The following is a 13579-nucleotide window of genomic DNA, read 5'->3' on the forward strand; positions in this document are numbered from 1 at the left end:
TGAGGTATGAATCTACCACATTCCATATTCAAAGTTGCCCCCATTTACATATATTTCCCATAACACCTCAAGGAGTCTCCTGCATCACGTGACCTGTATGAGGACACAGGGGCCAGGAAGGTATGGCTGAAGATGTCAGGAGGTAGATCCACAAACCGGCTTGTGTGTGTGCACATGCATTGGTCTCTGGTGGGCAGGGATGTACAAAGAGCAATATATGTTTTGAAATCTGTAAGTCTTTGAGGTTGCCCGCAGTGCAGAAGCGCACAGAAAGATGAAGTACACGGAGCGGCAGGCCGCAGCAGAGAGAGAGAAGAGTATTTATACTGGAGGCAAGAAAGTTGGAAAGGTGAACTAAGATTAACAGGTTGATAGACATCTTATTAAAAGGATAAAATGTACAAGATATCAGAAAAGGAGAGGTATGTCTTCATCCGAGGCTTTTTGATTGCATCTGTCTTTTTGTTTTTCCTGTGTATGCGCCTCTTCTGTCTCCCTTTAACTGTGAGGTGGAGTCAGCTTATGTATTTCTAGCATTAGCTGTTCACACAGAATACATTCTTGCACATAAAAATGCAGTGCTGACAAATGAAAAAGAACAGAGCATCGAGATGTGCTTTCTATGGGAAGACACTACATGCAAACCCATCGTTTGGTCAACATTAAAAGACATCTGCCTAGCGCATGTTTACATAAAAAAAGTTAAACAGCAGCACTGTTTAATGCCAAAAAAGAGAGCTCTGTGTGAACCAGCTCTAAGACTCAGTCAGAATTAAAGAAATATAATAGAATAAAAAAAGACACCACTCCCCGGTGCTCAATTGAAACAGTGAGGAAAAGAGAAGGAGCTCAAGGTGCTAAGACAGAGGCCTTCAACTTATTTTCAGGCCATGCACCCCTTGCTGTTTACTGAGACAGAAAACAGATCCCTTTTTACATATTGCATAAAACTGAGAGTAGCATTTTAAGCCTGGACGATAACATGCACATATTACCATATTAATGTATTTACATGTGATGCTTACATTGCAAAGCCATTAAAATAAGAAATAACCACATGTATACTTGTATTAAAAATATTATTAATTTTATATAATTTAATGTGGGAGGGACAAAGAAAAACATCTTTTTTGAACATCTTTAGCTTTTTATTTTGTAGTCAACACATTAACAACAGTAAAAAAATAAAAAAAAGCATGGTTGACTCCCTGTTGAAGACTCCTATGACAAGGTGTGAGTTCACAGTTAAACTATGAACACTCACCAAAAGGTGCTTTTTCAGATTTAAATAAAGCTCCCTCTCTCTTGCAACACCTACGACTTACTTCAGCAACTGATAAGAGTACAGCACTCTCAGCTCTATTTAATCCATTTTACAACTGCAGAGTCCTACAGATTTTTCTCCACAAATCAGTATAGAAAATGGAACGGGAAAAAAAACATGTGAAGAGGGACCTTAATAATCAAATAAAGTTTCAAATCCAAATTGCTGTGTCAAATTATATCAAATATATTAAGTCATGTTAAATCATGATAAATAGCAAATCCCCATATTGGTTGTTTAATAATAAAGTGTCATCATATGTATCGATTGTTTTGATCATCACATTGGTAAACACCAGCAGAGACCATTTATTCTAGATCTGAATAAACGCAATAGCATCTCCTTATATTTGGCAGTTCAAAAACATTTTACACACAGTTGTGTACGTTTTCTTTTGGCAAGGGGTTATTAAATTAAAGAGCAAGTCAAATTAAAAGATTTTCTACATCTTTGCTGTCCCTTAATGGTCAGGAGAAGTAATTACATGACAGTTTCCGACACCAGGTGGCATCATTTATGAGCCGTTCAATGTCATGTAAACATCACCTTTACCAGCAAACTAAATCAGTTACAAAAAAGATTTCTTTAAGACAGAAAGATGTAATAAAATAGCTTGCAGTGCATATAGACCCCAACTCCCTAATTCATCCACCCTTTAAAAACAACGTTTTAATACAGTAAATACCCTTTTAGCTATAGCTTCAGCTGCCCTCATCCCTTCCCAGCACTTCAGGAATATACAAAGCAAAAAAATATAACATTTCTCTTGCTCCTAGCTACTGTAAATTTAATGACGTTCCTTTACAAAACGCTTGGCAACCCTACAGTCTAAATGTTAAATTAGTAGCATCTCAATGGCCAAGCACTATTCTAGAGTAGAACAAAACAAAATCATAGCTACTAAAAACAAAGATATAGTTTCCCATGCATTTTATTACTCTTTTTGTGTGTGTGTGTGTGTGTGTGTGTGTGTGTGTATGGTATTCATTGTTGTGTCTCAGAGTGTCCAAAGCCTAACCTTATTTGTTCTGTTTGACTTAGATGATTCTTTAGTATAACATAATAATACTTAAAGTTGAATTCTTAAATTAGAGAATCCTGCAAGGAAGATTCCACTAAAGTTCATAAAAATCATCTCACTAGTTGTTCATCTACCCCAAACCACACCAATTAACCTCTAAAAACTCACCAATGCACTACTGAGCAGAACATGTTAAGAAGTGTTTTGTGAGTTGAAAACATCACAAATCCAGCCCTCATGGACATGCATGCTGGCTGCTTCCGAAAAAAAAAAAACTCCTGGTCCTGCCTGTGTCCAACATGAAAGTACAAAGAAACGTATCAAGCTGTACATCGGAGGATCCAGCTCCATATATGGACATTCTAACAGGGATGAAGAAATTCTGACTGCTGTTATCTTTCTTTTTCTATTACGTTGCATTTCAAAAGGTGCAATGAGGAACAGTCCAACACAAAGCCATATTTTTAGTCACCATTAATCTATTTAACACAAAACACACACTCTTTCACAAAATTGAACTTTGACCGCGGCCACAAACACACTAGTATAACTGTGTTCACGTGTTGCAGTGTTCAACTGACATTTAACAAGCAACCCAAATATGGCCTTTAAAGTCAATATAAAATGACATTACATAATATTTTAGAATTTGAATATTTAGTGAGAAACAAAATTAAAAGTAACTATTTTGCACCAAATTAGAGCCAAAGAGGATGAAAATGACATCCCAGGAATTCAAATTAGCATTAGCATTAACATTAAAAGAGTGGTTTCGGAGATGAAACAAACCATCACACTCTTTGGAATAACAGGCATTGAAAAATAAGTTAAAGTCTGGAATAGAAACACATGTCTTCTGCACTGTGAATAAATCTGAGTATAACAGATTATTGAAAAAACAAAAGGAGAGCAGGACTTGGTTCTATACATTGGTTTTTGATTGGATTTCGAAATGTGAACAAATTCAAAAAGTGGAGGCAGATGAACGCAAGCTTAAGGGAGCAGGGTTTAAATGGACAAAATGACTCAAAAAGAACCAAATGCATCACCAGAAAGAAATCTGTCATTTTCTCTGGAAGGTCTAGTTGCATCATTTTCATAAACATATGTCATATCATATGTCAAATCATATATATATATGATGGATAGAGAGAGAGATTTATGAATGTAAGATGGAAATGGTGAATTTTTATTTCACTCAAACTTTAAATGCAGTTGTATTTGGATGAAATTATGCATATGTAAATTATATGGAAAAGGGTTATGAATAATAAAAAGCTTCATAAGTCCCATATATGGTTATTTCAAAAATTGGGATTTGAAGTTATTTCAAAAACCAGGCTGAAAAGTGAACTTTCTTTTCACAAGTTCTGACAAACATACATTTTCACAAATCTAAAACCATTTAATTATACTCAAATTCTGCTGTTTGTATGGATTCTTGTGTGTATAAAATCTATGAAAGGTTTTATACACAAAACCTCAGAAATGTGTATTCAGACAGTAAATTGGATCAATTTTGATTTCATGTTTACTCTTTAATAAAGAAACAAAAGGAGCCACATCAGATGAGATTCAATGCAAGCTGATGGTTTGTTTAGTCAAAGCGTACTGTTTGATGCCTCCATTTGGGAAATGGCTCACTGCACCAGTTGTTTAAGTGTGTGTGTGTGTGTGTGTGTGTGTGTGTGTGTGTGTGTGTGTGTGTGTGTGTGTGTGTGTGTGAACATCCATCTCCTCACCAATACATTCCCTCTCCTCTCTGCTTGTGTCTGCACTGTATGTCTCCCTCTCTGAGTCAGACAAAAACAAACAGAGCTCTCTGATCTCTGCATATGCACATACCAGCCACCCACCCACCCATCAACACACACACAATGCACATATTCCACAGTCATACACCAACACCACCCACACACCCTCTCTCAAACGTGCATTTGGCACACAAAAACCAGACATACATTTGAGCACGTACACATAAACAAACTCACAAATATAAAAAGCATGCCTCTGGCACACACTCGCGGTTTCCTGTCAGCCTCCTCACATGAATGCACAGACATTAGCATGTGTGTCTCCAAAAATGGAAATGAAAAAAATCGGCTCAAACTCTGAGGAAAAAGTAGCGGAGCACACCAGCACGCATGCATACAGGATCATCCAGGCATTCAGTGCCCTCCCCTTCCCACAATTTCTTTCACAGACTGGCTGTGTAAGACTCCCAGGCAGGAACTTCCACTCTTTAAGGCAGTGCTGGAAAATCTAGTTTAGATTTCTGTGCAAATATCTCATTCTCATCATATCGTACTATGATTAAGACTTGGTGCAGTCTCTTAGGATCGTACCACGTGGCTGAGAGGTAAAAGTCTTCTGTCCCCTGGCCCAGTGCAGTGTACTGACAGACTTAAGCTGCCCAAGTAAAAGGGTTTAAAATTTGTATATATATATTTTATATATATATATATATTTTTTTTTTTTTTTTTTTTTAATGGATAGATTTTTATGATTATTTTATGATTTATAGTATAATAATATATCATTATTTAATTATGTTTTATATATTTTGAGCAATGTTTTTTTTTTTTTGGTCCATACAATAGAAGTCAATGGTCACCAAATTGGTTCCAACATCCTTCAAAATATCAAACTGGTTTGGTACCAACAAATATCTTATTTTGTGTTTCACAAAATTAAGCCATACAGGTTTGGATGGAATGGATGGGTGAGTAGATCATGACAATTTTCATTTTGGGGTGAACTATCCTTTTATATGAAGAGGTTAAAAGTGTAAACATTTAAAACCCACAAATAGCAGGGTTGTATGTTAATAATTTAGTTTTTAGGTTAAAAATTATTTTATGCGTTTGGACTGAGATCATCTTGTCCAATCACACCCAGATAATCAAAAATTCAAACAATACAGTCCGCATTTTACAACATAAGTGTGCTTAAAACACCTGAAGATGCAGGTCATACTTTGGGAATCTAATTTTAACACATCTTTAAATATTTTTAAGAGTGCAACTACACTTTAAATGACATGGTCACATGGTTCTTTCATTTCAAACCTGGGGTTACAACAGCTCTTCATTAGCATTACAGACTTCAAGAACTTCTCTTTCTAAAACCCGAAAGCCACCAAGAGACAAATAAAAACTGTCTTTTTAAATCCGCATAAAAAAAACAAAGAGACTACAAAACAGCTTCCACTCTCAGAGTGGTTTTTAGTGGTTTAGAACCACCGAAGCTATGGCACTGATGCCCGTTCAGTGCCAATCTCTAATACTGCACTCATCAGAGCGTTTAGTGCATCTCTGTCAGAGGCGCTGGAGCGTAGCATGTCAGAATGCGTCATGCGGCAGCATGCACCACGCTTGTGCGATCGGTGCATGAAGCAGTGAACATAAAAACAAATTAAAAACACCCACATCAAATACTACCACAGACGCCAACCCTACGTCATGTGTCATACAAAACTACTAAGAACATAAAGACAAATTGAAAAGGCCTTGTGGGAGTGTTTTGGGATTTGCTTTGGAGATATAGGACAGTAAAAACTCATGCTGATTTGATTAAAATAAACCAAAGTAACAATGTGAAGCCTTGGTAATATACCAAAATAAAATGATTAAAATAGATTTTGGATTTTGCTAATGCAAAAACGTGGACAACAATTCACTATTCATTGATTAAAAGGTAAGAATCTTGCACAGACTCTATCAAAACTCAACAGTAGTTTCAGATAAACAGATTGCCTCTTACAAATTCATTACATTCATAAATGACACATTGCCTCTCTTGGGATATTTGGCAAGAAAAAAAGTTGAACAGTTGGCAAAATTTTTTTTAAATAAAATTACAAATGTTGTTCAGATAAAAGGAAAATTTAATTAAAAAGAAAAAAGTAACGGTGTCTCAGGTGTTTGTGCAGAAAGAGGAAATGGGGTCCAGAAAGCAGGTACACAGCCACTAAATATTAACAGATGAATACAATCGTATGTCCAGCAACATTAACTTTCTGGATTCTCCAAAAAGATACATTCAGAATCATGACAGTGTTTTCAGGCTGGATAGGAGCTTCCAGACACCATTTCCCCTTCCACTCATCCCAAATATACCTATAGGACCCTCATCTTCAGGAATGTGTTTCTGCAGAATGACAAGGAGGGCCTCAAGGAAATAAAAAGTACCAGTTTCAAGTACCAGTGAGATTCAACAAGAGTCTTCAAAAAAATACTCTTCACAGCTCCCAAATGACATTAACACGCAAGGTGAGACTGGGATGCGATGGAGGAATGGAAGGGGAATGAATAGCTGAACTATGGTAGTGTTACTCACTAAAACAAGCTGTTACCCTCCCCGCTCACACTTTGCAGGGCATCTGTAGATGACTGGCCAGATTCAGAGGCTGTGCCACCTTCTAGGGATCCTGTTTCAAAAGCATGCTCCACAGCCAAGCCATCAGACTCCAATTTGGAAGTGTCTGGCAGAAAGTTGGCATATGCGTCACTTTCAGCCATCAGAAGCTTCAGTTTCGGAATCAAACTCTTGCGTACTACGCGGCGTGCATTAGTGCACATGTCTGCAGCGATCGCGTTCATTTCACTCTCTTTGAAACTAGGAGCAAAGTTCTGGCAGTAAACTGGAAAAAAAATTTTTTTTTACTATCATTAGTTTATCATGCACTTTTTACACATAGCTATTTTGAATGATGCTTGAAAACTCAAAGTAGATAAAACTGCTTTTACCACAACTTACACTTAACAGCATGGAGAACCCGACTGTCGAGTGGCTTGCGGTTGGGGTCATTTGTGGAGGACCGAATGCCTGTCCCACAGCTGTTTGCAAGAGTGCTTCTACAGGAAAAATAAAGAAGGATGATACACTTTAAAAGGAACAAGTACAAAACTGACCTGTAAATTTCAAGAGCAACTGGAATTCCAAACCAAGAGAACTATTCAGCAAACCAAGTTTAAAAAAAAAAAAAACCTTTTTAAAATCATTTCCCATTAATGACTTAATTTTTAATTTTAAAGAGCTAATTCTCTCAAGAAATTAACATTTTGGCATCATTTACTCACCCTTATATCATTCCAAACCGGTATGACAATTAACTTTCACTGTATGGAAAAGAGCAACTTTGGCATTATGCTAAACATCTCCATTCTGGCAAAAGCAAGTCATGAGGGTGAGTAAATCATGACAACATTTTTATTTTTGTGTGAACAATTCCTTTAAATACTAATTTTTTAGTTTGTTTATTTATTTCCTGCTGAATAAAGGTCAAAAACTTCACTCACCGGTCAAAAAAGGCAGCAAGGAGCCGTCTGAGCAACACTTTGTGGCGTGTGCCAGCACTAACGTGGCAGTTCATCAGCTGAGCACGTGAAATAAAAACACTGGTGCCTGTTACTAGCTCCAGTTTCTCAGCAGGGTCACCTTCTTCATAGAGTTTAGGATGACAGCGGTTTCCGATCTGTGCAATGAGCTCAGTGGGAAGAGAGGCCAGATCTTGCCTCACTCGAACTCCTCTTCCCCTTGATTCAACTGTGAGGTGGTCTGGTAGTGACTCCACTCGTTCGCTGGCTGAACCAAGATTACAAAGGGGGAGAGATATTTAAAAATAAAAAATAAAAACATATATTGACCCTAAACTGCCTATAAAGCTGCAGATAAATAGCTAAAAAGATAGATAAACAAATAAATTGATAAAAATTACATACATAAACTAAATACATTTTAAATAAATTAACATATATATTTTGCTTTGAATTCATTTTTTGGGGGGGAATGGAGGAGCAATAATGAAACAATGACCTAAGTTGAACCTATTGTTTAGAGTATATAAGTCATTTTGACTTTTCTTAATAACAATAAATATATATTAAAAAAATAAGTTTAAAAAGGTCTACAAAGCAAAGCAAATGAGCTTTGTTTGGTTTGTTGTCTGCATGATTACTTTTAAATAATCCTATTGATAGAGTTCCTCAGGGCTCGATACTTGGCCCAATATATTTCCCACAATTTTACAACATACTAAAGTCTCTTATCACGATGTGTTGTTCAGAAGTGTCAGTTAATAAATTTAACTGATAAGTATCAGCAACCTATCATTGAAATGAAATTTTATTTCAACTATTCTTACCTGTTGCCCCTACATTCAACATGCTGTACATAGTGTACATATTACAGATCTGTCTGTACTGTTCTTCTGTCGTTTCATCTGTGATTTCCTCCTCTTCATCATCATCGTGGTACGAGATTGGTGAGTCACTGGTGTACATGCTGGGGGTGCCTGGGCTGGTGCCTTCCGGTGTGCTACTGCTGTTGTTGTTATTGTTGTTGCTATTAGTGGTACCACTTCCACCCAATAAGGCTGCACTTTGAGGCAGTGCCCCTCCAGTGCCCCGTGCCACTTCCTGTGAATAGCGGGCTGCTTTCCTCATACCTCCCCCTCCTCCTGATCCTCCACCTCCTTCACGGTTACCTCCCTCCCAAAGACGCTTAGCAACTGGAGTGCAAACCACTGAATATGATGATGCTTCTTGTTGGGGCTGCTGGGCTTGAGGTTGCTGCTCTGTCTTCACCCTTGACACTAAAGGAAGGGGCGTTAGGCAGGAAGCAGGTCGAGCCGTTGCAGTGGCAACCGCACTCCCAGTTTGAGTAACGGGGCTCTGGGGTTCTGAGGGTGGTGTTTCTTCTGTGTGAAGACCCTGTGAGTCACAACTTGGTGAGCTGACCTTTAGGAAGAACTCTGTGCCTTTTTCCATAATCTGCAGAATCTGCAGGAATCCTGCTGTGTACATTAAGAGAAACTGATTGCCCAAGTTCATGCTAAGTCGGCCGGTGTAACAGAAGGAAAGGATCTGCTGGAAGCTCTGAGGCTGGACCGCTGGTGGTAACTCCACGATAGAGCTCTTACATCCAGAGTTGAACAAATCTCGAAAGTAGGAGCTGCTGGCAGCCAGAACCGCCCGGTGGGCTTTAAATGTGTGACCCTTCACCACCACTGACACATCACAGTACATTCCCTGAAGTCTCTGCTCATTAAGACACTCCAAGACATTGTTGCCAAAGTTGGGAATCGCCATCTGCAGCATCTGAGCCATATCGGTAAAGCCCAGCACTACAGAGTCTATAGAAAAAGAAAACACAAAACTCTTTAGAACTAAGGTGAAAAATATTAAATTATTTTACCAGAGTTCTTATAATGATGACCAATGGGCAGGGCCTGTACAGAATCCACGCCTACAGGTGGTTGCAAAAATATAAAAGTGAAAGTGACAGTGACGTGACATTCAGCCAAGTATGGTGACCCATACTCAGAATTCGTGCTCTGCATTTAACCCATCCGAAGTGCACACACACAGAGCAGTGAACACACACACACACACTGTGAACACACACCCGGAGCAGTGGGCAGCCATTAATGCTGCGGCGCCCGGGGAGCAGTTGTGGGTTCGATGCCTTGCTCAAGGGCACCTAAGTCATGGTATTGAAGGTGGAGAGAGAACTGTACATGCACTCCCCCCACCCACAATTCTGCTCCCGGCCCGAGACTCAAACTCACAACCCTTCGATTGGGAGTCCGACTCTCTAACCACTAGGCCACAACTTCCCCGTAAAAGATGGAGTGCTTCACGGATTTGCGCGTCATCCTTTCGCAGGGGCCATGCTAATCTTCTCTGTATCGATCCAATTTTAGTACATGTGCCGCCGTAGCATATCTTCAGATTTTCACAAAATTCAACTTGTCATTCACATTCACCCCTCGGGTGTTTATTTAGCAGAATTCAATCAATTTTCCCACCAAAATTCCAACAGCGAGGAATATGTGGAAAAATGTGCAGATTGTTTAAATGCTTACCAATGGAATATGAGGAGTATTATTCATACATTAACAACATGGGCTAAAAATATTAAGTTCTATTTTCAAAATAATCAAAAAATGTTTCCACATGATGGCTTTATAGGACACAAAAATGGTATGTGCAGATGCACATCTACCATTCAAAAGTTTGGGTTTGGTTAGATTTTTTAGTGTTTTTAGTGTTAAGTATCTAATGTTCATTAAGACTGTATTTATTCGACAGTAAAAACACTAATATTGTTTATGTTTAAAATAACTTTTCTATTTTAATATATTTAAAGAATCTAATTTATTTTTGTGGTTGCAATGCTGAATTTTCAGCAGCCACTACTCCAGTCTTCAGTGTCACATCAGAATCATTCAGAATCATTTTAATATGCTGACTTGCTGCTCAAAAGGTAATTCTTTGTATTATCTAGGCTGAAAACATTTGTGCATTTTTGTAAAAAAAAAAAAAAAAAGTATTTTTCAGGATAATTTTATGAATATAAAGTTCAAAAGAACAACAGCATTTATTTGAAATAAAAATATGCAAATTATAAATGCCTTTACAGTCACTTTTGATCACTTTATCCATCCTTGAAAATAAAACTTCTGAATGATAGCACAGAAACATTTCCGTAATGAAAAAAGATTCACAAAAATTGTCTTAAGACACCTACATTTTAACAATGTGACTCTTAAATAAAGCTTCAAAGATTTCTGGAATCACCACACACACACTTGCAGTATATCATCATCTATTCTTATAAAACTAAAACTAACTTTCTAACTCCAAGTTCAGTGTATGCGGTCTTACAAACAACATCCCATGACGGTCAAGTCCATAACATAGAAACAGAAAATGCATACATTCTCCCCAGGAAATTAAACAATGTACAAAATAATGTTGATACACTATCTTAATATAACTGAAGATTATGCCTAGGGCCATTCAGAGGTTATTTAAGGGTCATAAACAATTTATAATTCTACAGTCTATTCTTTTTAGGATCATACAAATACTCTCTGCTCTTAAGCCAAAGGTCAATCAACACATATTTTCCAATGAACAAAATCCTTTTTAGAAGCAAAAGATGAATACATGGCACACAGGAAGTGGTTAATATTCATCTAATATTCTTTAACAGACAAATAGAGCACATCCTTGATGCAATGACTATCTAGGGGTCATATATCAGCCAGTTAGGACTATATCATCCTGTATTATACTATCCAATATGCACAGGAATAACTCTTGAAATTTTGAGGTTTCTGGTTGCACTTTATATAAAATCATAACTGCATGTACTCTGTGTGACAAACAACACTCAAAGTTAAGTGCAGTTACTTTCATACACATACATTGTTTACTTGTGTTCAATCCTTCTGTTAATGAGCACTTAACCCGCATCCTGCTTCACTTTCTATGCTTTCACTATTCCTGTCCCTCCTTTATCTAACTTCTACCTTGTACTTTTCTGAACAATGTTCAGAACTTCTCGTGTTATTGCCTCCTTATGATAAATTGCTCGTTGTATTCCTCATTTCTAAGTCGCTTTGGACAAATGTGTCAGCTAAATCATTAAATGTAGAATGCAATATAGATCAACTCAACACTTTCAACACTTGTATAAATGCATGTCACAGATTATGTTAACAATTCTTAACAACCAAAAGTTCAGTGTTCATCATCACAGGATCTTTTTATTGAGTAATAAGACTAAGCTACTGAAAAGTACCGGTACCTTACAGTTTAATCAAAAATCCCCACTAAAGGTGTACTGAGTAATTTCACTCTAACTTCTTGCTTTGTGTCTTTGTACAAAGGTCGATCAGGAGGTTAAAGCAAGCAGATCAAAGATCTGTCTGTCAGAGCAGCAAGGTTTTGCTCAGTTACAAAACCTCCACTTGTTTTTAAAGAAACATCCGCTTATACTCCTTTTAACCTATAGGCCTATAATACCTAAATGAATTCTAAACCCCACGAGGTCCCCGGATAATACTTATCCCGAGCGAATAGGGCTTAAGAGTGAACTAGTATTTTATATTGTCGATAATGTGATTTCAGCTTCAGGATGCAGCTAAAATGCCGTTTAATTCACTCAGATTGTTTGCTTTGTATCACTCGCAGAGCACTATTTCAGAATGGCATAATAACAACAGTTTTAATTTAAAAACATTAAGGTAATAAATTAACAATAGTTTGCAATCTCACTGTTAAAGTCGGTCGCCGGTGTTTCTGTGATGAGGGCGGCCGCGGAAGAGCTGCGGTGCCCGGTGAGTGTGTGTGCCCGCACCGCTGCCCAGCTGGACACGAGCTCCGGGTTGGCACGGGCCCCGGGGGGCAAAAAAATGAGAAATAATTTCCCGATTGCCTGGTTTCCACACTTGATGCAACGACCAAAGAGCTAAAAGCTGCTCAGACCTCAAATACTCCTGTCACCAAAATAGTCAGATAGATGAATTATTGAGGAGCGTACATCCGTTTCTCTCGCCCCCTCGGTGCCAGTGCAATGCTATGCAATGTCGAGCTGAGTAACAGTCCTGAACATACCATATCTATACCCAAAACGTTTCGCCCAGCAACATCCATATGCATGCGTTATTATTATCGTTCTCCCGCCGCATACTTGCAAATCGCATGTAAATTAAGAAGTAGTCATATTTGTATGCACGCGGCGCAATCACTGGATTTCACATAAAATATTCTGTGGTTAAATTCTACTCCATTTTGGAGGAAGAGGAAGGGGGTCTCGACACCATCTTTTCCCGACATCAACAGGTCATCCCGGGACAAATGCAGCAACTGGGGGCGAGTCAGACTGATCCGCGAGACAAGGCACCATTAACCACTTGACGTCTGAATGCAATGCACATTAATGCCCTCCTCCAGTATAAATCCTCAAATCTTCCAGAAGCACGTGCTAACAATGCAAGCGATATTATGCATGGTTAAAAAGTTTATGGACGCATTGATGCAACTAACGTTACCTAAATCAAGCTCTCGGCAGCAAGTCATTGAAGTGGTTAAAGTTTTGTAAACCCATCCCCCCTCCCCCCATCTAAAGGAATCGCACACCTTCACAAAACAATACCCCTATCCAAAAATCCCCCCAAATCTTTCTCAATTGCCCCGTGCCACAACAATAACTAAATGCGACCCCCTTGTTCAACCCACGTGGTTGCCCCCTGACCCCATTTAAAGTGGCACGAACCGCTCGTGCATGCGTTGAAATACTCACCCCTAGCACGCGATCTGCTGGAAAGTGTTTCAATGGAGGAGTCAAGACACTTTCTCTCCACGGGCAGCTATTCACCGTGAACGCACAGGCAAGACGCCCGAGCACAGAATTATCGAGGGGTGCATCATTCTGTCACCCGG

The 13579-nt window shown here is 38.4% G+C and overlaps 1 protein-coding gene and 1 non-coding gene across 3 annotated transcripts; both read right to left on the reverse strand.

Annotated features, from left to right (window-relative positions):
- Positions 1–5948: 5948 nt before the first annotated feature.
- On the reverse strand, positions 5949–13578 carry LOC109058723 (nucleus accumbens-associated protein 1-like). 2 transcript variants are annotated; one of them, XM_019075919.2, is made up of 5 exons: positions 13440–13578; positions 8491–9480; positions 7646–7931; positions 7104–7201; positions 5949–6987 (listed from the first exon to the last, which is right to left on the reverse strand). In XM_019075919.2, exons 2-5 carry the CDS (start codon positions 9452–9454, stop codon positions 6683–6685), a joined length of 1653 nt encoding a protein of 550 aa, XP_018931464.1. In that variant the 5' UTR covers positions 9455–9480; positions 13440–13578; the 3' UTR covers positions 5949–6682. The 2 variants fall into 2 exon arrangements, with proteins under 2 accessions (XP_018931464.1, XP_018931466.1); XM_019075921.2 differs by lacking the exon at positions 13440–13578 and adding an exon at positions 12413–13226.
- LOC122146745 lies at positions 9968–10070 on the reverse strand. The gene has a single exon (XR_006161266.1). It is a non-coding gene; the product is annotated as a U6 spliceosomal RNA (small nuclear RNA).
- Position 13579: the final 1 nt, after the last annotated feature.

The sequence above is a fragment of the Cyprinus carpio genome, chromosome A11 (assembly GCF_018340385.1).
Source record: "Cyprinus carpio isolate SPL01 chromosome A11, ASM1834038v1, whole genome shotgun sequence".
Lineage (NCBI taxonomy): Eukaryota > Metazoa > Chordata > Actinopteri > Cypriniformes > Cyprinidae > Cyprinus > Cyprinus carpio.

Coding starts and splice junctions, on each gene's coding strand:
- LOC109058723 (XM_019075919.2), bottom strand. CDS start 9,454: ATGGCTCAGATGCTGCAGATGGCGATTCCCAACTTTGGCAACAATGTC. Junction 7,932..8,490: donor GTTGAATGTAGGGGCAACAG/GTAAGAATAGTT, acceptor ATCTTGGTTCAG/CCAGCGAACGAGTGGAGTCA. Junction 6,988..7,103: donor GGTTCTCCATGCTGTTAAGT/GTAAGTTGTGGT, acceptor TTTTTTTTCCAG/TTTACTGCCAGAACTTTGCT.